This window comes from Monodon monoceros, unplaced genomic scaffold, assembly GCF_005190385.1.
Source record: "Monodon monoceros isolate NGI ecotype Baffin Bay Population unplaced genomic scaffold, NGI_Narwhal_1 Super_Scaffold_12, whole genome shotgun sequence".
Lineage (NCBI taxonomy): Eukaryota > Metazoa > Chordata > Mammalia > Artiodactyla > Monodontidae > Monodon > Monodon monoceros.
In genome coordinates this window covers 116,091,359-116,117,268 of record NW_021703768.1, presented here as the reverse complement: position 1 = coordinate 116,117,268, position 25,910 = coordinate 116,091,359, and the positions used below count along the sequence as shown (strand labels likewise).

Below are 25,910 nucleotides of genomic sequence, written 5' to 3'. Positions count from 1 at the left end.
CCTGACATCACTGCCGACATCTGGCTGAAGAATAAGGAGAGGGCTCCACTCCTCCTGAGAGGGACAGCCATCAGCTACCTTAAAGAAGAGGTCCTTTGAGCATGAAACACATGGCCAGGGTAGGTAGGTAAGATGCAGCTCCCAGAAATCTGGTTTACGCTCCTCAAAGAATGTCAAAACTTTAAATTAGTTACCAATCCTTTAAAATTGAGACTTGTCAAAAAAATCTGAATTGCTGACTTCTCTTTAAAAATAATGAAAGAATCTAGCAATAATGGGTTGGAGTGGAGTCACAGTTACCTCATTTAGAAATGGCACATGCTACATAGTTTGTCATTACCATGCCTGCAAATGTCTACTGTATTTGCCATCACTGAACCTGCCCAGCCCTGTTTGTGAGCAAGGGTAGGAAGGGGCCTAGGAGAGAATCTGCAGGAATAATCACACCTAGAGAAACACCTTTTTATCTAGGACATATACCCAATTCCAAGCGTGGTCTGGACACTGTCTTGAGGTCTGTTCTAGCAGGAGAAATGAACCTACAAAGGAGAGGGAAAAAAGGTGCTTTCTGAGGGCAACCTAAAACCTGGGCAACATGTCCCAGCCGAACATGACTTATGCACACCATCACTCTCATTAGGATCTACTAGACTCTCCATGTGATTTTTTTTTTTCTAGGCTTTAAGATCATTTATATAAATACTCTTAGTAGGTGTGATCAGCGTATGTTACCATCTGTTTCAGCCAATATGTGAAAGCATTGTCGCTTTTCAAGCATTTCAAAATCAAATGGAGAACCAAAGGCATTAAAAATAAAGTGCTGGCACACCACCCTCAGGCTGACCGTAGTGGACATTGTGAGGGCAGCCGATGCGCAGCCTGTGCGCCCCGCACCACCTCCTGTGGAAGCCTGAGTCAACTGTGTAGCTTTCTTCCTTTGTCTCATAACCATGTCCACCAATGAGGATGCTAATTCACCAGCTGCCCGCCTTAAAAGATTCAAGAACAAGGGGAAAGACAGTACAGAAATGAGGCAGCGCTGAACAGAAGTTAATGTGGAGCTCAGGAAAGCTAAGAAGGATGACCAGACGCTGAAAAGGAGAAATGTCAGCTCCTTTCCAGATGCTGCTGCTTCTCCACTGCAGGAAAACCGCAAAAACCGGGGCACGTAAATCTGTCTGTTGATGATATTTGTCAAAGGCATAAATAGCAACAACTTGGAAAGCCAGCTCCAAGCTACTCAAGCTGCTAGGAAACTGCTTTCTAGGGAAAAATAGCCCCCCATAGACAGCATAATCCGGGCTGGTTTGATTCCAAAATTTGTGTCCTTCTTGAGCAGAATGGATTGTAGTCCCATTCAGTTTGAATCTGCTTGGGCCCTCACTAACAATGCTTCCGGGACATCAGAACAGACCAAGGCTGTGGTAGATGGAGGTGCTATCCCAGCATTCATTTCTCTGTTGGCATCTCCCCACGCTCACATCAGTGAACAAGCTGTATGGGCTCTAGGAAACACCGCAGGTGATAGCTCGGTTTTCCGAGACTTGGTTATCAAGTATGGTCCAGTTGACCTGCTGTTGGCACTTTTGGCGGTTCCTGATGTGTCATCTTTAGCACGTGGTTACTTACATAATCTTACCTGGACACTTTCAAATCTTTGTCGCAACAAGAATCGTGCACCCCCCCTTAGACTCTGTTGAGCAAATTCTTCCTACTTTAGTTCATTTCCTGCATCACGATGACCCAGAAGTTTTAGCTGATACCTGCTGGGCTACTTCCTACCTTACCAATGGTCCAAATGAACGGATTGAAACGGTTGTGAAAACTGGGGTTGTACCCCAACTTGTGAAGCTTTTAGGAGCTACTGAATTGCCAATTGTGACTCTCGCGCAAAGAGCCATAGGGAATATTGTCATTGGAACAGATGAACAGACTCAGGTTGTAATAGATGCAGGAGTGCTTGCCATCTTTCCCAGCCTGCTAACAAACTCCAAAACTAACATTCAGAAGGAAGCTACATGGACAATGTCAAACATCATGGCTGGCCACCAGGACCAGATACAACAAGCTGTAAATCATGGATTAGTCCCGTTCCTTGTTGGCGTTCTCTCTAAGGCCGACTTTAGGACACAAAAGGAAGCTGTATGAGCTGTGACCAACTATACACGTGGCGGAACAGTTGAGCAGATGGTATACCTTGTTCATTGTGGCGTAACAGAGCCGTTGATGAACCTCCTAACTGTGAAAGACACCAAAATTCCTCTGGCTATTCTGGATGCCATCTCAAATATCTTTCACGCTGCTGAGAAACCAGGGGAAACTGAGAAACTTTGTATGATGATTGAAGAATGTGGAGGTTTGGACAAAACTGAAGCTCTACAAAACCATGAAAATGAGTCTGTGTACAAAGCTTCATTAAACTTGATTGAGATTGAGATCCTCCTCTTTCTCTGTGGAAGAAGAGGAAGATCAAAATGTTGTGCCAGAAACTACCTCTGAAGGGTTTACGTTCCAAGTTCAGGATGGCACTGCTGGGGCCTCCAACTTTTAGACTGTACACCTGAGGCATTAAGTTGTTTGTTGTGTACTGTGTTTGGTAGAAGTTTGTCTTACTGTTTCTCTACTAAGAACTCTTTTTATACATGGTTTGTTATTGTAGCACTTTTTACAAAGAAACTATTCTTGAACAGTTCCAAACTGTACATACTGTATGAAGCTTCTCCTCTCAATGGGTTTCTTATTTCTATGTGGAATTTCATATCTTGCAGTGCCCTGTAAATAAAGATTAAATTCCACCCTTTTCTTAAAAATAAATAAATAAATAAAGTGCTGATAGGGTAAAATGGCAAGCTTGAGAAAAGAATGCCAAATCTTTAAAATCTACTCTAAATTTATTTCATACAACTTGGTCATCCATGAACTTTCTGTAGGTGATTAAATTCATTGTGCTTATTATCTGTACAGCTATTGACCAGGAGCAGACTTCATGACTGGATTAAAGCTGGGGAAATGTTGATTAGATAATGTGGATCCACAACTGGCTCATCATACTAGTACTCAGACGAAGCAGCTCTCACTGGCACACTAGCCCACATGGCTGAGAATGAGAATAAATGCCCTAGCTAACCTGTGTACCAGTTAGGATCCCAGGTTAATAACCAGGCTTTACTTATTTTGGTCACCTACCTTGAGTGTCAGGAATTATACATATGAAAGAACCAAAGTATTAGTCACGGTGTATTTTAAAGTTTGTTGCAGACATAACGTAGAAATTTCATTCCTGTAACCTCTATTCTATTACTCCAGTTCCCTTGCTTTATTCCCCTTTATTTGTGGTCAATGCAATCTGACAGAACATTTAGAAAGAGTTTAATGTAAATCTTCAGAGTATGCCCATGACCATTCTCTACCTGGGAAATTGAAGAGGCAACCTCTTCCACCAAAACAGCACTGACACTGCTTAGAAATCCCTGTGAGGGGCAAGGGGTGTCAGGCACACAAACAGGATCAGTTCCCCTCACAGGAGGCAGGCAACTCATCTAACATTAAACAAAGCAACCATTCTTCTGTGTGCTTCAGAGGCTTTCTAGAGCCCCAGATGCTTAACCTAGCCTGATCACCAGTCTTCCAATATGCCATTATAAATGGAGAAAAGTTCTTAAGCTTTTACTTCAGTAGCTGGCTGAATTACATTATTAATATCTGTATCATAAGGCTACTTCAGGACATAGCTAAGTAAGGCTTCTAGCTCTTGAATCTCGTTCCCTCTAACAAGATCCAAATACTGGGCATCACAATGGAGTGTGGGTGGCTAACAGTTATTCTTTCAGGCTTGTGGGTAACCATCCTGATTCCAGGACTACCACATGTTGCAGATGGCCCTCCCTTAGGGAGGGTGTAGAATGGCCGCTGCCTACTCTCCATTTGCCAACAGTGGAGGACACTATACATTTTTTCTTTTGGCTTCATTGGGTCTTCACTGCTGCATGGGCTTTTCTCTAGTTGCGGTGAGCGGGGGCTACTCTTCCTTGCAGTGCACGGGCTTCTCATTGTGGTGGCTTCTCTTGTTGTGGAGCACTGGCTCTAGGCGCACGGACTTCAGTAGTTGTGGCATGCAGGCTCAGCAGTCGTGGCTCGCGGGCTCTAGAGCACAGGCTCAGCAGCTCTGCTGCATGTGGGATCTTCCTGGACCAGGGATCAAACCCATGTCCCCTGCATTGGCAGGCAGATTCTTAACCACTGCGCCACCAGGAAAGTCCCGACACTATACATTTTTAATGAAGGGCAAGGAGACAGTAACACGTGATGCCTTAAGGAAATATCGCTTCAAGTCAAACAAATTTCTCAAGCTATATAGACTGTGGATCAGCGTTCTGTCCTCAGGACTTCTATCTAAAATCCTAAAAACGAAACTAACAAAATAAACCTCATCCCCACTCTAATAACTCAAATCCAATTTGGTGAAACCTTAAACATTGCTGGTTGTACTTTACCTGAGGACAGAGGGCTTCTAGCTGGCTTGCAGACATTCGAACAAGCTTTACACCTTCTTCATTGTTTGAGATGGAACAGGCCAAGTTGGCAACCTAGAAGAAAAGATAAAAAAGACCTTTGAAGATTTTTCTCTTTTAACTTTAAAGGAAAACAAATGTACACCTACCCCATCCCTGACCTTTACAGAACAAATGACAAAAGCACCAAAGGTGTTTTACTTCTCACAGATTGATTACCTGCTTATGAGGACAAATTTTTTAGCTCTGTGCTAAGGAAATTAAACTCATAACACAGGTCACATTGTAAGCTGGTGGCAGAACACTGAAAGATCCTAGGGCTTGTAACTCACCAGCTTTACATGGGCTCTAACCTGCCTGAACAGTAAGTTGAGAAAAAGGGTCTCCTGGTGTGAGACGTGAGAAAAACCAAGGAACCAAAGGCACCAAAGAATCATTGGTACCCTCAAATAAAAATGTACTCTGCAGCTGTTCTTAAAGGAAGGAAATCGAAATTCTAAGCTGCTGTTCTCATTTGACAGGTGAATGGATGCTTACTTTAAGCCAAGATGAGCTTTATTTGAACGCAAGGCTATTTTTCAAATTAAAAAAATAGCATTAACACATCAAGATGGACCCAAGTCCACCCTCATCAGAAATGGAAGAAGAAACAGAGATGATATCCCATAGTTAAGAGCAAAACTGTCTTTTAACTGGTTTCTCAAAAGCACTGACAGCTGGACTGTTTCCTGAATGATGCTATTTCATTTGAACTAAAATCTTTACCTTGCCATCCAACTGCCTCAATGACACTACTCATGTAGCCAGAAACAATCTTTCCAAGTTGTATCATACTTCTGCTGAAGCTCTGGCTGTGCTGAGAATGTTGTTCTGTAGCGGCTGCTAGGGCTGTGATCACTTACCAATGTTTCTAAATAAACAGGCTTGCCAATTCCATTAGCAATACCAAGGACCAACTGAATACACAGTGCTGAGACATATCTTACCCCAGTTGCAAACTGAGTTATGAATGATAGAGGCATAGGCAGTTGAATAACAGAGGCACTTTCTGAGAATTTAAAATGCCAGAGTAAACAAGGGCAATGGCAATAACCTTTGATTTTCACTCCTCCACCCAAGTTAAGCAGATAAAGGCACAAGAAAAATTATATACCATTACTGTTGTTCGCAGTGTTAGTTAAGGATTATCAGCTTTCTGTAAGACTGCGAACTATCACAATCCTGCAATGCCTAATCACAAGAAGAAACAAAAGAACTAACATGCAACTTAAACATAAAAATGTACGGAAAAAGAAAATTAAGTCAGATCTTTAATGGGTAAGGGCCTTCAAAATCACACAAAAGAAGTAAGATTTATACTCCCTGACGGTTACAATTCCCCTTTCCAGTGTCAACTGGACCTGAGCAAAGAGGCACTTCTATTCATGATGACAGTCTATAGAGATAATTGTTGATTTCTATTTTTTTCCTTTAAAAGTGCTACAAAATATGACCTAAGCTAAATTCTGTAGAAGATAAAACTCTTGCAAACATTATCCCTCAAATGTACATTTTATGATGCTCTAGTGAAGGAGAAAGCTTAAATTAGATGTGTTTATGAAGCCACAGCTTCTATTGCTTCACTGCTTTAACAAGGCATTTTGAAACCAAATATAAAATTTGAGGTTGATGACTGAATTAGCAATTTGGGACAACAAAGATCCCTAGTCCCACCCCATGCCCACCATTTTCGGAGGCCAGTCAAATGTTAGATTCAGGAAGGTCTGTCACTGTTTCTGCCTTCCACTCTCTAGCCACTACTATTATAATTTTATATTCTCCCAATTTTATGAATCTGTAAAACTCAGAAAAAAATAATTAAATTAAGAAGCAAAGGATTACAATAAGTATTATCTACTACAGATCAGACACATGAGATGGTGTGTGGCTAAAGGCTGAAATGGCTGACTTTTGTAAACCATCTTTCCTGTTTCCTGATACAAATCCTAACAAGACTTGGGAAGACTTATTCTTTATTTTAAAAACATTACTTTAATGTTCTACAAGAGTACACTGCCTGTTTCAGGAGGCCACCCCGCCTGCCCTGGGAGGAGGAAGTGGGCACCTGTCACTGACAGTCTTCTCCAGATGAATGAGCTTCAATTCACCCTCCAGGGAAAGCGCCACTCACTCCTAACAATGACAAATGTGCAAATGCAACATCTCGACCACAGCTCTCTGAGAAGCTAACCTCATATACTAGTGCCAGGCTTGACTGCCATGAAAGCTGGGAATGAGGGAAGGGGCTTCCTAAATACCTCTTTGTGGGGCTCTAGAAATCTGGGATAGCAGCTCAGTAGACTGAAGAAGTTTCTGAAGTTTGAATTAAAAATACTCAGAGCAGCTAACTTCCAGAGAACCTAGCAGAGCAGAGACTTTGGAGAGTGATGAGTAACATCTCTAATTTGCTCTCGGAATAAATGTTTATATCTTTGCTACCACAGTAATTTGTGTATTAACAATTTAAACATCTTAGATTCCTGCTAATCTAAGAGGTGGGCTAAGATTGACACTATGACTACCAGCTTTGGAATCATGAGGCCTCTTTTGCACCACTTCTGCCTATCCCATTTAAGTTTGGACCCTGTAAAAGAACACAACATTTCAGAAAACTTTCAACTCCCTGAGTGAAAAAAACCCAAAAACAGCCCTGGGCTTTAGCTGGTTTTAGGAGTAGCCCAGTAATAATCTGTGCTGTGCAGGAAAAAATTGTCACAGCCAGGCTGTGTCAAATCAACAAATATGACATCTGTACATGACAGGAAAGACAACTTTTCAGACATGTAGGAAAGCTCTAGAATTTCTTTACTTAAATAAAATGCATGAAACAAGGTTACAAGGGGGAAAAAATATACCATTATGACAAATTTTCCTCTGTTATACATGTGTTGATGACTTTAAATAAATTTAAAATTTGTTTAAGTCAAACATAAGTTGTTTCCCACTGCCCCTTACCCTGGAACCTTTGCAGGAAGACAAGAAGAGATTTGTTTTTGTTCTTGGTAATAAATTAATGACCTACTCTCACAGTAGCCTATACCTGTTGTGGAGGTGAAACAAGTGACAAGAATTGTGGAACAGGGAGCTTTTAAGTCTAAGTAGTGACACCACGACCTGAGTAGCATGCCGTAAAGTTGAAGCTCAAACTCTACATCACTTGCCATGTGATCTTGGGTCAAGCTACCACCTGAGCTTTCTTCTTCAAAATGGTTAAGCTCTCTGTACTCTCAAAAAATCCAAAGTAATAATAAATCAACTTTTCCAAATTTGTCATATATGAAGAGAGAAGTCCCAACTGCACATCATATAAATTTCAGAACCACTGAAGAAATTTCTAACAATTACTTCCAAACCCACAGAAGAAATGATGATGAAACAGGTCAAGCTTCCAACTTTCCAATTTCCAGGGGCGGGTGTTGGCTATCTTATTAGGAGGAACAAGACAGCTAACCAAAAAGTGAAGCACACATGGGTGACAGAAAACTTCCAAACTGGACTGTAATGATGACTGCATAGTTCTGTAAACTTAGTAAAAACCACTGAATTGTACACTTAAAATGGGTGAGTTTTATGGTATATAAATTATACCTCAATCATGCTGTTAAAAAAAAATGTAGGGTAAGCAGGTGAGTAATTAAGGGAAATCAGCAGAGGCTAGAAATGAGAAAACAGAAATTCAGAGAGGTAAGCAAGCACTGAAAACTGTTTATGAAGGGGAGTATGTGTGCCATTCTGTGGTCAGAACTTGGGTTTTTAATGGGTCTCATAAGGTAGATGCCTTAGATGAGAGAATCTGCACAGAGCTGGGACAGCCAAAAGGCAACATCCTAAGTGAAAGAGTGAATTAAGAGAAAAGTCAACATGAAGAGCAAAATAGTAGGATACTTGCCAGTATAAGCCCTAATCACTCCCTCAAGGAGGAGAAAAAAAAAAGATCTCTCCTGTAAATTCTAACCAAAGGCTAGCCCTCCTCAGGGGTTTAGGTATAGAAATTATATTATTTATCTGGCCCCCCAAAACTTTTAGGGTTAGGAGGTCATGTATTAGTAGTATCCGTAAGCAACTGGCAGAAGTAAATATAAATGGAAATTTTCTCTGATGGAAAGTAATCTAAACCCAGGCCTCAAAGAATTCCCAAATAAGAAATACCAGGAATGTGAACCCACAATAAAAAATACAGGAAGTACACAAGGAAATAAGGCATCTTGAGCAAAAGGAAGCAAAAGAACTGTGTAATCAGATCCATGACTTGCAGATACTTAAATGATCAAAAGTGGAGTATTAAGAAATATGTTTTTTTACATTAACAGAGATAACACAAAGGATACAAAGTATAGAAAAGGAAAAACACACTCAGAAATAACTAGGCAGATTCGAGAAGGATCAAAATAGAACTTTAAGAGAAAAGTAATAATGTCTACCATTTCTAGAAATTTAAAATAATATCGACTAGACACTGCTGAAAAGAGAATTACTAACCTGGAAAGTCAAACTGAAGAAATTATTCAGGAAAACCAAGACATTTTCATGACATGAAACCATAAAAGGAATTAAGAGACATGAAAGATAAATTGAGGTCTATTATTCAACTATGAGGATTTCAGAAGGGAAGACAGGGAGAATGCAAAAGAGGCAATACTACAAGAGGTAACAGCTGAAATTTTTCAGCATGGATGAAACAATTTTCAGATCTGGGAAGATAAATTCTAAGCAGAGTAAATAAAAGGAAATCTACACCCTGACACACTGAAGTGAAGCTTTAGAACAAAAGTGATTTTAAAAACAGCCAGAAAGTAAATACAAATTATCTACAAAGAAAGCTCAGTGAGATTGACTGCCGATTTCTCAACAGCAACAATGGAAGCCAGAGATAGGGTAATAATATTTTCAAATCCCTGAAGGGAAGTAGTGGGGGGGAATCATCCTAGGACTATACATCCAATAAAATTATTTTTTCAAGAATTAAGTCAAAATAAAGACACTAAGACAAAACAAAAACAAAACCAATCTCAGAGCATTTACTCCAGACAGATCTTTCCTGCCCCAACTAAAGGTGTTTAATAAAGATGCTTTAGGAAAAAAGGAAGCAATCCCAGAAGGAAGGTTTAATATGCAAGAAGAAATGGGAAGCAATGAAAATATGGTATCAGGTAAATTTTATGCAAAAGTTGAAATAAGTGAATAAAGCAATACCAACAGTGTCTAACTCATGGGGCTAAAAATTAAGAGAACCAAACTACTGGACAACAGTAACATCTAAGTTAGAGAATAACTAAAGTCAGAGCATTCTAAGATTCTCATACTGTTTCAGAAGGAGGAAAAGATACTACTTACCCTCAACCTCTGAATTTAAACATGCATGCTTAAAATATCCAGAGTTGCTAGTAATAAAATGGAGTATATGATTTCCAAATGAGAAGGGGGGGGGAATAGAAGGAAGTGGGAGGACTCAATCAATCCAAAAGAGGGAAGGAGAGTTAGAAATAGAGGAGGAGGGATGGAAGCAGGGTTAAGAAGGGAAAAGAGAGAACAAAAATGCAATGGTAAGAATGAATCCACATGTCATAATGATAATAAATGTGTGTGTACAAAACTCCCTAATTAACAGGAAAAAAAACCCTGCTAACCTGAATAACAATAACTAAACATATGCTCTTTACAGGACGCGTTTAAAACACAAAGAAACTGGAAGGTTGAACATTATTTTAAAAAAGAAAGAAAGCTACACTGGGATGATCAGGAGGAAGCACTGGACTCACAGACTCACAGCCCTCAGTTCTCCTAATATTGTTACTGGGAGACGGAAGGCCACATGCTGGGTTAGCTCCTCATCACAGCTCTTTAGAACTCAATTCAGTGTCAACTGAATATTATGACCTTGCCATTTTAGAGGGAATTTACAAGAAAAAAAAATCATGTGGACTCTGTCACTACATTTATTACTAAAATGTTGAGGACACTATGTATTAAATCATTCACTGCCCCTTATGTAAAAGTCCCAAGCAAGGATTTTTTTTTTTTAACATTTTACGATAGGCTCATTTCCCATGAAAAAATGGGCATACTTCTTCCATTCTAAAGACAAGAATACAGAACTGATTGTGTGTCTTCCTTTCCTCCATGCTACCAGGAAGTGCAGTAACACAGCCAAACTCAAGCATGGCAATTATAGCTCGTAATTATGTATTATTTCTCTCCTACGTCCTGATTTTCTACATCTACCTTAATTTCTCTTACATGTTTTTGTTCAAAATAAGCCATGCCAAATCTAATTTTAGGGATATAAGTATCTCTCGTAACAGGATTAGAAATTGTGAATTTACTAAAACATCATAAACTATTTTAAACAGCTTGGCTATGTGATATTTTTAAAAAGGCTTTCATGTGTAGATAACCACCCAGGTGATATTGTCATCATTTCCATTTACATGTTATTATACAGATCACTTAAAAAGTTCCCTATTTCTGTCTAATCTCCTGAATAATCTGTCAATAAGGCTAGGAAGGGTGCCTGTCTAAACACTAGTCCATCAGGTCTACTGGTGAGGCAATAGGAGGGCCTACACTCTTTTCTGAAGCAGGGCCAGAGATGGGCAGAGTGCTTCCTTAATCGTTCCTGCCAACACTCCAAGAGAAAAGAATCTCAATGCTCCTTGAGAACAAGATACATCCATTTGCCTTCACCTGACCATCCCAAAATTTGACTAGGTGGTTCAGTTCAGCCAAAAAAGCTTGGTGTTAAGGTGTTAAAATAGTACAGGCAAGACACTTTGGTCTTACACAACCCCATGCATGTGAAATTACACACCCTTGAAAATGTGAGAAAACCAAGCTCAATATGCTCAGGAAATTCTTCTTGATTCTGAGGTCAGCATTCTTCCCTAAGAATACCCAACTGCTTTCATGCAAACATCCTACTGTCCTGGAAAACTGAAGCTTCATTTGATTGGCCATTTGCAAGAATTTCAGCCTATAGTATTGTACAGAGGTACTGAAAAAATATCCAAGATGTCACAGGCAGATGGTATAAGGTCAGTGTTTAATTCAAATGCCCCTTACAGAGGTTTCTTCAAGGTCACTTTACTGCGTATTATAAGCACAACACAGAATAAAAGTTATAATGAAGATCATTCAATTTGCAGTTAAAATACACATTTCAAGCCAATAAAGCCACAACCTATGAAGTCCTGAATAATGGGAAATACTTGGTCCTGGGGTGGTGGTGGTGGTGGGGGGACATAGCAAGTAATGATAATCCAGCTCAAAATCATACCAGTTACATTTACTTTTTGGTTCTTAATTCACAAGGCAATGAACAAAACACTATCTTATTGTACAGTGTCTCGGGCTGAGGGGAAAGGGATACTAAATGATAGACAGTTTTTACAGGCAAGACTTCATGAATTGTATTTTTCCTATTTCACTCTCAATTCATGAAATTGAAAAGGAACCAGAAGACAGCAAAATTAAAAAGGGAAAACTGATTGCTCTTTAGCTATTAAGCTGCTCACAGCAAAGGAGGTAGGCAAAGAATGAAGCAATTAAAAAGGACACGTGGGTGTTGCATTATTGACAAAAAGGTTAATATTTCTGACAGAAAATAAATTTTTCACCTCAATACACTAAACTGACAAGCAATATAAAGAAATCATTAACAGAAGAAAACGGTGAACAGAAGGGTCACCAGCTCATCAACACTGACCCTCAGCTCCTGCTCCCCTACTCACTGGCCTTGAGATGCACAACCTCTACGTACCCTTCACATAAGAAAAGGGGATTCAATACCATGTGGGGAGGTAATAGATCCCACTGACAACTGTAGTGTGAGGCAGTCAGAGGTCCTAGTCAGACCCTGAGAAAATAAGAGCAGCCACACAGCAAACACTCTGTTATTTGCTTTCCCAAGTAAAATCACAGTCATTTAATAAGGATCCAATAGGCAGCAGGCACCACACAGCCTTCCAAACACTATGCCCACACAGAGGGGCTGGAGAAATTCACTTCTGCTCAAAAAACCTCACCAGTCAGTATGTGGTTTTTATTCTTCAAGCTAATCTTGTATTTCCATAATGTGGTATACAGAGAAGGTACCATAATATTCCCATTTCTCTGTGGATGCTATCCCTAATACTACTCAGAAACTATTAGTACATTTGAAGCAACTTTACATGACAACCCAAATTATAGCATAACGTTTTTACACTATTTTATTTGGCCGGGGTGGGCAGGGACAGAGATCAAGACAAAAGTTAAGGAATTTGTAACTGGCTGAACAGCTAACTATATACAAAGAATCGTACAATCAACACAATGATTTCTAGTGGCAAGCTGAAAGAAAGTTTCTATCCTATGGGTTGTCTTAGACAGTACTTTATAAACATACTGGATGAAAAGAGAAAAGATATGCTTATTTTCTAAAAAAGAAAGAAATGATACAAGTTTGGAAGGGGCTGTCAATAATATGAAGAGCAATGCCAGCAATAGTCCTGACAGAACAGCACACTAGACTGAATCTAAGAAGTTTATACTGCATGAGTGTCAAAACAGAGAGAGCCAAACAACCAACTGCACCCACATAGACCAGGATGGAGAAGATGGAGTTGAGCAGCAGCACCTCTGGAAGCAAAATCCTGGAGCTGACTGTGAGGTCACTGCCCAAAAGCCAGCGGAAGCTTTGGCTGCTCTACCTCCATCCGCCCGCTCTTGCAGCAGGTGTTCAATAAGGACTGGCACTTAAGTGGCAAGCATTCAGAGAAGAGGCAGAATGAAGAGAGCCTCTCAAAGGCCTGAGGAAATCACCTAGACAAGTGCTGTCCAACAGGAATACAATGTGAGCCACATTAAGAGGTGAGATTAGAAAAAATAATATTTAATCTCAAGATAATATATTTCAACATGTAATCAATAAAAAAGATAATGAAATCTTTTACATTCTTTTTCCATGCCACATCTTTGAAATCAGGTGTCCATTTTCACTTATAGCTCCTCTCAATTCATTTGTGTGCAGCAGTAAAAAGATGGACAGGGAGTGTTCCAGAGAAGGAGACTGTGGCCTCCCATTCCTAACAACCAGAGAAATCCACCAGTGGAAGGTGCCGCCTCTGGAAGGAGGGAGTTTCCCACTACAGAATGAGTCTAAGAAAGGGTAAGTGTCAATACACGGATATTAAACAGAAGGGGATTTATACACCAGAGGGAGAATCAATGATTCTATGAGAAAGAGCCATTCACTTAGGAGAGAAGAGATGGATTCAATCAGAAAACTGGGCTCCTAATGGGCGAACCTCCAGGGAAAAGTAAAACCAAACAATGCAAGGAACATCAGATAAAACAAGTGGTAAATTGCTGGGTAAATGGCCACAAACAGGATCTACATAAAGCTGCAAGAAACAAACCTGCCCTGTCTTACCTCTTCCATGTGGTGTTTATGGCTGGGTAGCAAGCTATCCAAAAACCATGCACTCACTCCACATTCCTTCAAGATGGGGAGGTGTTGTATAATAAAAAAAATGTCTGGTCTTTGCACTGGATTCCTGGGAGGAAACTTCTAAATCCTTGAGAGATTTCAGGAGTGACAGGAGGGTCTTTCTTATTCATCATTTATGCTAACGAGGTAACTCCAGCTGAGCCCCTATATATGTTAGACTAATGAGATGACAGAGGATGGATAGGCCACCATGCCAACCATGTGATTAGAGGATGGGGGCTTTCAGGAAAAACCAAGGTCCACGGAAGGAAGGGATTCTATCAATCATACCTACATAACGAAATCTCAGTAAAAACTCTGGTTGCTGAAACTCAGTGGAGCTTCCTGGCTGAACCATCAATGTGCCAGGAGGTGACATACCCTGATCCACGGGGAGAGGACAGGAAACTCTGTCTTTGAGACCTTCCCACACTTTACGGTATGTGTCTCTTCATTTGGATGGACCTGATTTGTATCCTTTACAATAAAATGCAGTCATAAGGATAGCACTCTCCTGAACTCTATGAGTTGTCCTGTCAAATTAATGAACCTGAAGTGGGCCATGGAAACCCTCCAAATTTGTAGCTAGTTGATCAGAAGAGCAGGTGGACTGGGGACCCTCAAACTTGCAGCTGGCATTTGAAATGAGGGCAGTCTTGTGAAGAAGGGATGAGAGGTCATGGGAACACTTGAATTTATAGACAGTTGGGTCAGAAGTACAAGTGGGCTGGGGACTCCCCTAACTTGCAGTTGGCATCTATAGTGAGGACAATCTTACTGGGAATTATGCCCTTTACCTGTGGAGTCTGTGCTAATTGCAGGTGGTTAGTGATAGAATTGTATTTCAATATTTTAGGAGGACAAACATATCTGGCAGAATTCTCAGTGGCTGCAGAATCTGAGTCCTTCCTTTCCTGCCAGAGGCCTATCACCACCAGCCCTTCCCAACTTTCACATAGCACCCTTACTCCCCCTAAACCCCAGGAAAAATGGCAAATGGCCCCTAAAACCGAAGTTGGCCTGCAGACATTTACTCCACTTAAGAGGGGGAACTAATAAAAAGAAAGGAAGATGTCAGGAGATTAAGAAAATAATCACAATAAAGTATTTTACCTTTGCTTTAAACAAGTCTCTAATTCAGTGTTTCATTATAATACAAAAGTACTAGTGTGGGGAGGAGAAGGCTTGTCATTGAAGAATGAAGTTCTGCCTTGAATCAGGAATTTGAGGCTTCTATAACAAACACTTTAAAAATTCATTTCCTTTCCATGCACACATGGAATTATATACCCTAGGATCTCTATTACCATAAATGTAATTTAAATGTTTGCAGAATGATACTACAAGGTCTTTGGTTATGCATCAAGCAATGAAAAGCCATGTGCCATTTAATACACATATATTATGTGTGTGGGACGATGTGGGTGGAGGGCATGGAGAGGGGAGAGAGGGGAGAAAGGAGTCAGAAGTCAGTTGTGACAGGGAATATCAAAATTAAACATTAAGGGGCCCTTGGTTAGTTCAGAATGAAATAAGAAGTATAAGCATGGACAAAGTTCCTGGAGCAGGTCTCCAAACCCACCAGGTCCATCTAGTGCTTCTTATTGGCCATAAGGCTGTCCACTACGCCAGTAAGCTTGAGTGGCACAGCCCTCATTGTGGGAGGAATGCAAGTTACTTAACCTCTCTAAGCCTGTTTCCTTACCTGAGAATGTGGAAAGTACATTGTATTTGCATATACATGGTACACAGCAGGTGCTCAACAAGTGTCAGTTTTGTTGGATGGAGAGGCTGAGGACTATACAGCAGGTCCTTATAAAGGGCCCTCCAGCTGTAGAACAGAAAAGGGCTGCCCTGTGAGGTTCAGCCTAACATACTCTTTCAGATGCCCTTTCCAATGCCTTTGCCATTACTGCTACCTGTTACCCAAGGCCATGGACTGGCAGTGTCCTTGCTTCCTGCCTCACAGGCACGCTGTCTAAGATGTAGGCTACTTACAGGAGGTTGGCTTCCTGAAGACAATCTTTGTGAAGACAATCTTTGTATATTTGAAGGTTACACCTCATGCAGTCATATGACTACTGTGAAAAGATTATGCTTAATGGAGACACAAAATGCAAGTCTTCTAACCAAATGCCAGAATCAGTAACTTGAATAGCAGACTGACCTACGTATTTTGCACATAATTAATTCAGGTGAGAATAACGATTAATGTTCAAAGAAAACTAGATTTAAAATTAGTAACACATTTAATGTGATAACTGATGTTTTCCTTAGAATATTTTTATGGTACTAACCTGGCCTAATGTCACTATAAATCCAAACGTACAAGAAACACATTTTACATAAAAGGCCCATTTTCTGTTCTTACATAATAACCAACTTACCAAATGGTCTACGGAATACCTCTTCCAAATATTAGATGTTTTACATTAGGGTTACAAAATTAAATACGTTGGGTATATGCTTACAGTGTGTCAAATTTTTGAAATAAAGTAATAATGAAATCAATTAAACAGTAACATAATTTCAGTAATCAAAAGGTAGGAGGCAAGCCTAACTTATCTGGAAATTAAATAGCAACTCACTCTTTCTTCTTATAGCCAAAAAAACCAACCACTAACATACAGATATCTACTGTTCAAACATATCTAATTAGCAGCACATTAGGGCTCAGTTTCTTCAATTTTTTTGGCTGTGCCATGTGACCTGGCTTGTGGGACCTTAGTTCCCCAACCAGGGATTGAACTCACGCCCTCGGCAGTGAAAGTGCAGAGTCTTAACCACTGGACCACCTGGGAATTCCCAATTTCTACAATTTTAAAACAAGATGATGGAGCTCAGTCTGTGTCTCAGGCAAAGGGTTGAGCACTTGACATACATCATCTCTTTGAGATCTCAAAATAATCCCTAGATAGGCATCATTAGTATCTTCATTTTGTAGTAAGAAACGGGAATTCAGAGGGGTTCAGTAATTTGCCAGGATGCAAGCCCAGGCAGTATGACTCCTGAGCTCCAGCTTCTAGCCACTACTTTCTACAGTGTCTTCTGAGTTTAAGCATGTCATGATCTATTTTATTTGCATTAACACCAAGTGGAGATGTTAAGTTTCCCGGATAAAGACTACCTATATCTAATTATGTATGTAATTAATGTAAACTGACCAAAATGGTAGTTTTGGATAGACGTTAATAATGAAAGACTTTCATCTTACACATATTGTACATTAGATGAGCCCCTAAATTTTTCCGCTGATTAAATACTGTGGTTAAAAATTACCACAGTCCACCAAGTTACACATAATTAATAAAACTGCTAATACACTTACCTCAATTAATTTGTTGGCATGTTCACGGAAAACTTGGGCATATTCTTTAACTTCTTTCTCATTTCCATTCTTTGCAGCTTCAATCAATACTAAAAGTGGAACGTTGGTTTCCAGAAATGAATCTGAAACATGGTCCATGACAGCTTTGCGGAGCTAATAATTAAATTGTAAAAATTTGATTTTATTTCTACCAAGAAGCTAGATTGCTTTTTTTTCTCTTGCACTTTTAAATCTAATGGAAGCTCTTGACAGTTTGGCTGCACTTATATGAGGACCCCTCATGTAAGCCATGCAGTTATATAATCTGCAACATAGGAAACACAATTGTGGAGATAACAGCTTATACTACAGTTACAGCATTTCAGCAACAGAATCTCAGTTTTCAAAATAAAATCCTTTTTTTCTTAGGAATTACAAAACGAAAGCTTGTATCTTAAAGGAATAATAAAAAACTGAACAGAAAACAGCTCTAGATTGAATTGGCACATAGCCTTGAAATATATATATAATTAGCCTAATTGGCTAAATAAAACTGAGATGGGAGAAAAAAAGCACTTTCTGGTTTATCTGAACAGGGTGAGCACTCTATGAACCTTAAAATTGAAAGGTTATCTTTATAACCATTTGTGATACTACTTTACCAAAAGGAAGACGTATAGATACATTCCATCTTTAATTCTGCTTTATATCAGACATGAACAATAAAATGTTTCTCCACTAAGTCAGGAGATTGTTTGTATTACTATTACAACTTCTTTTTAAGTCTTAATACATTGTTTTACAAATTCAATCCAACTTTTTCTTAAAGACTAAAACTCAATTTAATTCCAAAATGTTAATGGGATTATTTAACATTAAATGAAGAGAAAGACCCTCTGTACTTACTAACTCAGAAAACTGATGGCCCCAAATACCTCTATATCCACCATATTTATACTAGAAACACATTTCCATCAAGGATCAAAATCAGAATGGGGCAAGTCAAATAAATAACTTCAATTCCTGTCTCTATTGTTTGTAAGTTAATATCACAAGATCCTGCAGGGTATTTTCACAGATCCCCAAGTCATTTTAAATTGATTTTCTTACCTGAACATCCTTTTCACACTAGAGCTAATTTATTCAGTCCATTCCAGTGGGACTGTATTATTCCAGGTCCCCAAGAGATTTTATTAGCCATTTAGAAGCTTATTAGCAAAAAACAAATAGAGATAGTCAGTTTTCTACGAAAATTCATCCGTTAACTCAAGAAAGAATATGTGCCCAGCATTTGACAACTAAAGTGAGAACTTGGGAAAGCAATCAACACTTCTTCCAGCTTACCTGCCTACGCAAGTCCCTGGTCTTCTTGGTCATTTTATCTATTGCAGAATTGAGTGCATCACTTCTTTCTTTACGTCCAGCCTGGAAAACAAGGAAAGAGATGCACATTGCAGTAATTTACAAGGAAATGTAATGATAGTCAATAACTAAGTTCAGATCAACATGGAAAAATCAATTTTTTAGCCCCAAGTTGGGACATACAGGTGGTTGGGGAGAGCACCATGTGGCTTGGTTCATAAAAAGCTAATTTTACAACTCTTAGGGGCTCCATATTATTTCAGGATGGAAACTGAGGGGGTTCTGCCAAAATAAGAGAAGCCAAGAGGTGAGACTTTTGCTTAAAGTTCTGCTTGAAAAATTAAATTTATATTTTAATTCAAGGTTCAGCATACAACTGTTGGTGGGAATGTAAACTGATACAGCCACTATGGAGAACAGTATGGAGGTTCCTTAAAAAACTAAAAATAGAACTACCATATGACCCAGCAATCCCACTACTGGGTATATACCCTTAGAAAACCATAATTCAAAAAGAGTCATGTACCACAATGTTCATTGCAGCTCCGTTTACAATAGCCAGGACAGGGAAGCAACCTAAGTGTCCATCAACAGATGAATGGATAAAGAAGATGTGGCACATATATACAATGGAATATTACTCAGCCATAAAAAGAAACGAAATTGAGTTATTTGTAGTGAGGTGGATGGACGTAGAGTCTGTCATACAGAGTGAAGTAAATCAGAAAGAGAAAAACAAATACTATATGCTAACACATATATATGGAATCTAAAGGAAAAAAAATGGTGATGAAGAACCTACGGGCAGGACAGGAATAATAGCAGATGTAGAGAATGGACTTGAGGATATGGGGAGGGGGAAGGGTAAGGTGGGACAAAGTGAGAGAGTGGCATGGACATATATACACTACCAAATGTAAAACAGATAGCTAGTGGGAAGCAGCCACATAGCACAGGGAGACCAGCTCGGTGGCTTTGTGACCACCTAGAGGGGTGGGAGGGAGACGCAAGAGGGAGGAGATACAGGGATATATGTATAGCTGATTCACTTTGTTATAAAGCAGAAACTAACACACCATTGTAAAGCAATTATACTCCAACAAAGATGTTAAAAAAAAAAAAAAGGTTCAGCATACAACAATTTCATTAACGAACCAGCTCTCCAAGAACTGCAAGCAAGAACAGGTTATACCTGATTTTGAAGAACTCTGAGATACGAAGAAGGTCAAAATGTGAAAGATGGCACCTAGCACTAAAACAATGTGAAACAACAAGTCTTAAAACTAAGATGTACCATGATGGATAGGAGTTAATAACGTATTTTTATATAGCTCAAATAAGAATGCTTTGTCAGATTACTTCAGTTAACAGTGTATATTATACAGGCCAAATAAGTATGCTTTGTAAGATTACTTAAAATTCTAGGCTAAGCTTAACGCAACTGTATTGCACAGAAAAGAACCTATCAGCCACTCTGAGAGAGGTATGTAAATCAGCATTTGTTCAGAGGTCAGCGGGTTGAGTGGACATTTGCATTGGGGAACATTCTAAGCAGAATCAAAACGGATGGTAGTTGAAAGAAAAGGGACAAAGGTAGTTATCCCAGGTAGAAATAGCTAGCCATGTGCTTAGAAATACCTAGTAAGACATCAGCTAGGTTAAACTACGAAATATATTAAAAGTTTTTCCTTACAAAATGCCTGTCAACAAATGTGGCTCTTTCTGTAAAACATATAGTAATTACAGAAGAGATATGAATGGACAAAGGAATTTAACCCAGTGTTTCTCTACCCATGGTCACCCTCAAGACATTCTGGTATGGATATGCCATCAGTACATAAGTCAGCATAGTAGATAAACAGCCGGGGATGGGGAGATGTGGTTACATGCTTTCTGAGTGCCTTTTAATGTACATTTGTTACTCAATCTCTCTCTTATCCCCCATCTGTTAAATGGAGACAATGACACTTGTCCCTCTGCCTCCATCTATGGGCTATTAGAAGAAAAGAGAAGGAATATTGATGGATACAGGTTATTTAGCAGAAGACACAAAGGAGACAAAAAAGGACTTAAAATTGAAAGTTGAAATATAACTGACACATTGATATGGTCCCTGTCAAATCTGGTCAGGGTCATATCCCTTACCTTTTCCTCCAACTGTACTGTCAGTAAAGTTAAGTAATCCACTAATATTAATGGGTTTAAGGGAAAAAAAAACAAAGAGTCTCAACAAAAACTGAGAAAATATGAGCATTTCTACCTGTAGGAGTAAACGGTGATTTATTCATGGCCATCAGTCAGAAGACAACTTGACAAGTATAATTAGTTACTGACAATCTCAAAGATCAAAATACCAGGATCTAAGACAAAGGTGGCTAAAACTGAATTTAAAAAAAAAAATCAAACCGACCTCATAATTAATGCTTAAATCACGAAAGTCTCAGTACATTTCTTAGATACTCAAGCACTCACTTTGAAGTAAACCTAGTAAAATTTGTCATTGTACCTAGCTACATTTTTGGGGGTGTTTCTAATAGATCATTTACTCCAGAAAACATCTGTTATCTGAAATCCAAAGGTTGGGTTCAATAACCTCATGAGAGCCTAATTCCCTGCAACGTCCTCAATTTGGGTAGAAGAATTTATAATACTTAGAAAGTTATATAAAAGCAAATCCTTGAACTTCACTTTTTTTTTTTTTTTTTTTGTGGTACGCGGGCCTCTCACTGCCGCGGCCTCTCCCGAGGCGGAGCACAGGCTCTGGATGTGCAGGCCCAGCGGCCATGGCCCACGGGCCCAGCCGCTCCGTGGCATGTGGGATCCTCCCAGACCGAGGCACGAACCCATGTCCCCTGCATCGGCAGGCAGACTCCCAACCACTGCGCCACCAGGGAAGCCCTAAACTTGACTTTTGAGGGAATTATATTCACACGGCAAAATTCACACAACATGAATCTGTTAATTCTTTGTCAAACTACCTTAAAAATCAATTTGTCTTTCTTGTTACTTTAGGAAATAGAGGCTTATGCCTCATTAATCAGTAGGGAGCAGTTCAGAAACAGTTACTTACTCAAGTTTTTAGGTTATACTAGACAGACCACTTTTTTTTTTTGCGGTACGCGGGCCTCTCACTGTTGTGGCCTCTCCCGTTGCGGAGCACAGGCTCCGGACGCGCAGGCTCAGCGGCCATGGCTCACGGGCCCAGCCGCTCCACGGCATGTGGGATCTTCCCCGACCGGGGCACGAACCCGTGTCCCCTGCATCGGCAGGCGGACTCTCAACCACTGAGCCACCAGGGAAGCCCCAGATCACCTTTTAAATCAAAGCATCCCTTAAAAAAAAAAGAAAAAAAACCCCAGTCCAAATAGCAAGTTTACAGTTCCAATAATTTAAAATATAATAGGGGTGAGTACACACACTTACAAACTTAATAATGAGCTTGATGAAAGTAGAAGGCCTGCTGATCTGTAAAACAAGATCTTACTTCTCTTTGAGATTAAGGCTGTTATGATTTTGTATTTCTAGTTTTGGCTAGGCCAAAGTAAATTTGCCCAATGAATCTTTAAAATAAGTGACTCTCGGTTCCCACCTAATTGAGAGACTCTATTCCACTAAGCAGAGAGACCACCTAGACTCACTCAATGTTGATATGTATGCCCCTGCTACACAGTGAAAAAAGGGCTTTCTAAGAAAAAGATATGGTATGTTTGGGGTTTCAACTTAAAGCTTCTCCTCAACAAGTAAATATCAGCTGAATTGAGGAGAGGCAAAGGTTATTAGCTGGGACTGCCTCTAAGCAACACAGTTTTGGCTGAGACAGTGAAAGGGCTTTTAAAACCAATCTTTAAGAGAAGCATGAAGAAGCCATTCCACCTTCCTCCTGCGTGGACAGACTTCTATCTATTTAGACAATCTTTACTGAGCACTCTACATCCACTGGAGTAGGCAGGATTAGCCATATCCTTCTCTCAGAGGGTTTCTAATCTGAGATAAAATAATTCAGAGCAACCCCTAATTCAGCAAGACCCTGTATTGTGATGGGCTTGACAGAAGTTCGGAATGACATAACAGTGGGTCAGAACAGTAAGTAAAAGTCATACAGGAAATTACATTTAAGTTTGTAATTGATTTTTTTTTTTTTTTAAGTATTAAGAACTAGAATTTCCTGGAGGATTTTACCCATTTTGGTGGTGACCTCTGGGAGAACAAACTTTTGTTTTTCCTTCCAACGAGAAGGAAAAGATTCTCTGCCATTCATTAAAATTTAGTATATATAGCAAAGACCATAAAACCTTTAAAAAATGAATGACTAACTGGAAGAAATCTTTGTAAAATATTTCACAAACAAAATTAATTTCTTTAATAACAATGAGAAGCCCATGCACCACAACAAAGAGTAGCCCCTGCTCGTCACAATTAGGGAAAGCCTGTGCGCAGCAACGAAGACCTAACACAGCCAAAAATAAATTTTTAAAAATTAAATCTTTAGGGCTTCCCTGGTGGCGCAGTGGTTGAGAGTCCGCCTGCCGATGCAGGGGACACAGGTTCGTGCCCCGGTCCGGGAAGATCCCACATGCTGCGGAGCGGCTAGGCCCGTGAGCCGTGGCCGCTGAGCCTGCGCGTCTGGAGCCTGTGCTCCTCAACGGGAGAGGCCACAACAGTGAGAGGCCCACGTACCGCCAAAAAAAAAAAAAATCTTTGTGGTCTAAATGTACCTCTGCTCAAACTTCTATGGAAAATCTTCCTTTACCTAAGGTGCATCACTCCAAAATTTACTGCTGAATTTTCTAGCCCTGGGCACAGAACACAATGCTAGCACAACAGAATTAGGCTGTCACATGATCCTAGTTCTGCCACCCCACCAATACCAACAATTGCCAAAAAGCACATGCCTCCAAAACCAAACTTTGTAAGTCACAGCACCAAAAGGGACACAGCTCATCATCGTTGGTGTAACCATCACTCCTTCCTACTCCTTTCTCGGTCATGTTTAATAAAGATAACAAAAGAACTTAAAAATCACAATTAATGGAGGGCAAGGACGAGGTCAAAAATAGGGATTCTGTAGGCTTAATGTGGACAGTCTACTTCTTACAGGGCTTTTGAAAGGAAAGATCCCAGCAATAGAGATACTTATTTACACTCAACAGTGGTCCCCTGTGATTTCACCAAAACTCTAAGAGCCTAGAATTTTAAATGTTCTCAGATCCTCTGGCTCTACCTGGGATAAATCAACTACTCTTTAGCCCATCTCTAACATGACAGATCGGTAAGTCCGTCAATCCTTACATATTCTATCTGCCTCTGTCAGATAAGTTCTGGTTCTTGGGAGGATAACAAACCGTTTAGTGCCAAACCCCAGTAGCTTTTAAAGAGCAAATCAAAAATTTTAAAGAATAGTCAGACTTCCCTGGTGGTGCAGTGGTTTAAGAATCCACCTGCCAATGCAGGGAACACGGGTTCAAGCCCTGGTCCGGGAAGATCCCACATGCTGCAGAGCAACTAAGCCCGCGTGCCACAACTAACTGAGCCTGCACTCTAGGCCCGTGAGCCACAACTACTGAGTCCACACACCACAACTACTGAAGCCCGTGAGCCTAGAGCCCGTGCTCCGCAACAAGAGAAGCCACCACAAGGAGAAGCCCGTGCACTGCAACGAAGAGTAGCCCCCGTTTGCCCCAACTAGAGAAAGCCCGAACACAGCAATGAAGACACAACACAATAAATAAATAAATAAATAGTTTAAAAGAATAGTCAATCTTTGTCTCCAAATACACACGTTTGAAAGCAGTGAACAACTCTAGGTTTTATCAGAATATTCTCCCATCCTCTTTCTTTCCCGCCTCCAAAAACAGGCTAGTAAAACCCACTCACTCTAATACAGGTATTGATACAATATAGGCCCAAGTATGTGGCTGCCAACTAAGAACCCTAAAAGGTTCTTAGGAGGGGATATACTCAGACCCACAAATCTTGGATCTCCACCCTAAAATGTCTATCACTTTTTGATAATCGTAAGGAGATCTCCAAGGTACGATGACCAAGACTGGAAGCAAAAAGTTTTATTTTAACATACTTCTCCAGAGCACCTCTGTGCTTCCCCACCACACCTCTGGGTGCTGGGGTATTAAAATTTTTGGAGTCGGGCATGATTAGTTAAGAAATATTTGACTCTTTAGCATAAAGCAAAATCCAGCTCCCTCTCTACCACAAATTAGAAGATTTCATGTGTATACCCATACATCTGCTTCTCCAGGTGGGGAAATATTTGTCCCTAATTAGCAATATATATTCAAAGCAAACTATCGGGGCTTCCCTGGTGGCGCAGTGGTTAAGAGTCCGCCTGCCGATGCAGGGGACACGGGTTCGGGCCCCGGTCTGGGAAGATCCCACATGCCCTGGAGCGGCTGGGCCCGTGAGCCATGGCCGCTGAGCCTGCGCGTCCGGAGCCTGTGCTCCGCAACGGGAGAGGCCACAACAGTGAGAGGCCCACGTACCGCAAAAAAAAACAAACAAACAAACAAAGCAAACTATCATGTAGAGTAATGCAGGTAACTACAACACCTAAGCCCTGCCACATGACTCATTTAATTTGCTTACAACCATTTACAGAGAGGACAGGCGGGCTAGATTTTACTTGTCCTTTGCCTTGTCACGAACAACTAAAACAGTGAAAATTGAAACAGATGATATGGAAAGTACCTTCCAGAGGTTGTACTGCCACTTTAAGTCAAAGGCATATGTATGCAGAATAAAGCTGTTGTAAAATGAAACCAAGAAAAAGTTTAATTCAGAAAGAACATGGGTTTTTTAGTCCTTTTAGCTAAAGAAAGATAAAGATCAAAAAATGATAAAAAATTCCATCAATAGGAACTATGGTACTTCAACCAATTTTAAGACAAACACCACATCTTTGATTTCACAGTCTAAACCTTTTGAACCCAAAGGGAGGGCAAGTGGGCAAGGTGGGCAAGATGGCTGGTGACCTAGATGGACTGTGCTCTCTGGGTACTGTGATATGGCAGGCATTACTGCCCACTTCTCCAGATGCATCAAAAAATAATTACTCTTGATTGCACTGGTGCTCTTCTGTGCAATTTTCCTTGCCCACAAATCTGTTATAGCAGTATTGGGATAACGTAATTTAAGGGTTTTCCATTTGTTAGTATAAGAAGTAGACCAAGCAGACTACAGAGCAGAAAGGAACCAAGAGTTTAAGGGGAAG

The 25,910-nt window shown here is 40.1% G+C and overlaps 1 protein-coding gene and 1 pseudogene across 1 annotated transcript in view; one reads left to right on the top strand and one right to left on the bottom strand.

Annotated features, from left to right (window-relative positions):
• Positions 1 to 25,910, bottom strand: part of CTNNA1 (catenin alpha 1) — a 166,390-nt gene that overhangs the window by 28,908 nt on the left and 111,572 nt on the right. The window contains exons 8-10 of the mRNA XM_029215977.1: positions 18,668 to 18,748; positions 17,345 to 17,497; positions 4,494 to 4,586 (exon numbers count right to left, since the gene is read on the bottom strand). Coding sequence (XP_029071810.1) covers positions 4,494 to 4,586; positions 17,345 to 17,497; positions 18,668 to 18,748 — 327 coding nt within the window. The remainder of the gene's footprint in view (positions 1 to 4,493; positions 4,587 to 17,344; positions 17,498 to 18,667; positions 18,749 to 25,910) is intronic.
• LOC114891717 lies at positions 285 to 2,551 on the top strand (annotated as a pseudogene).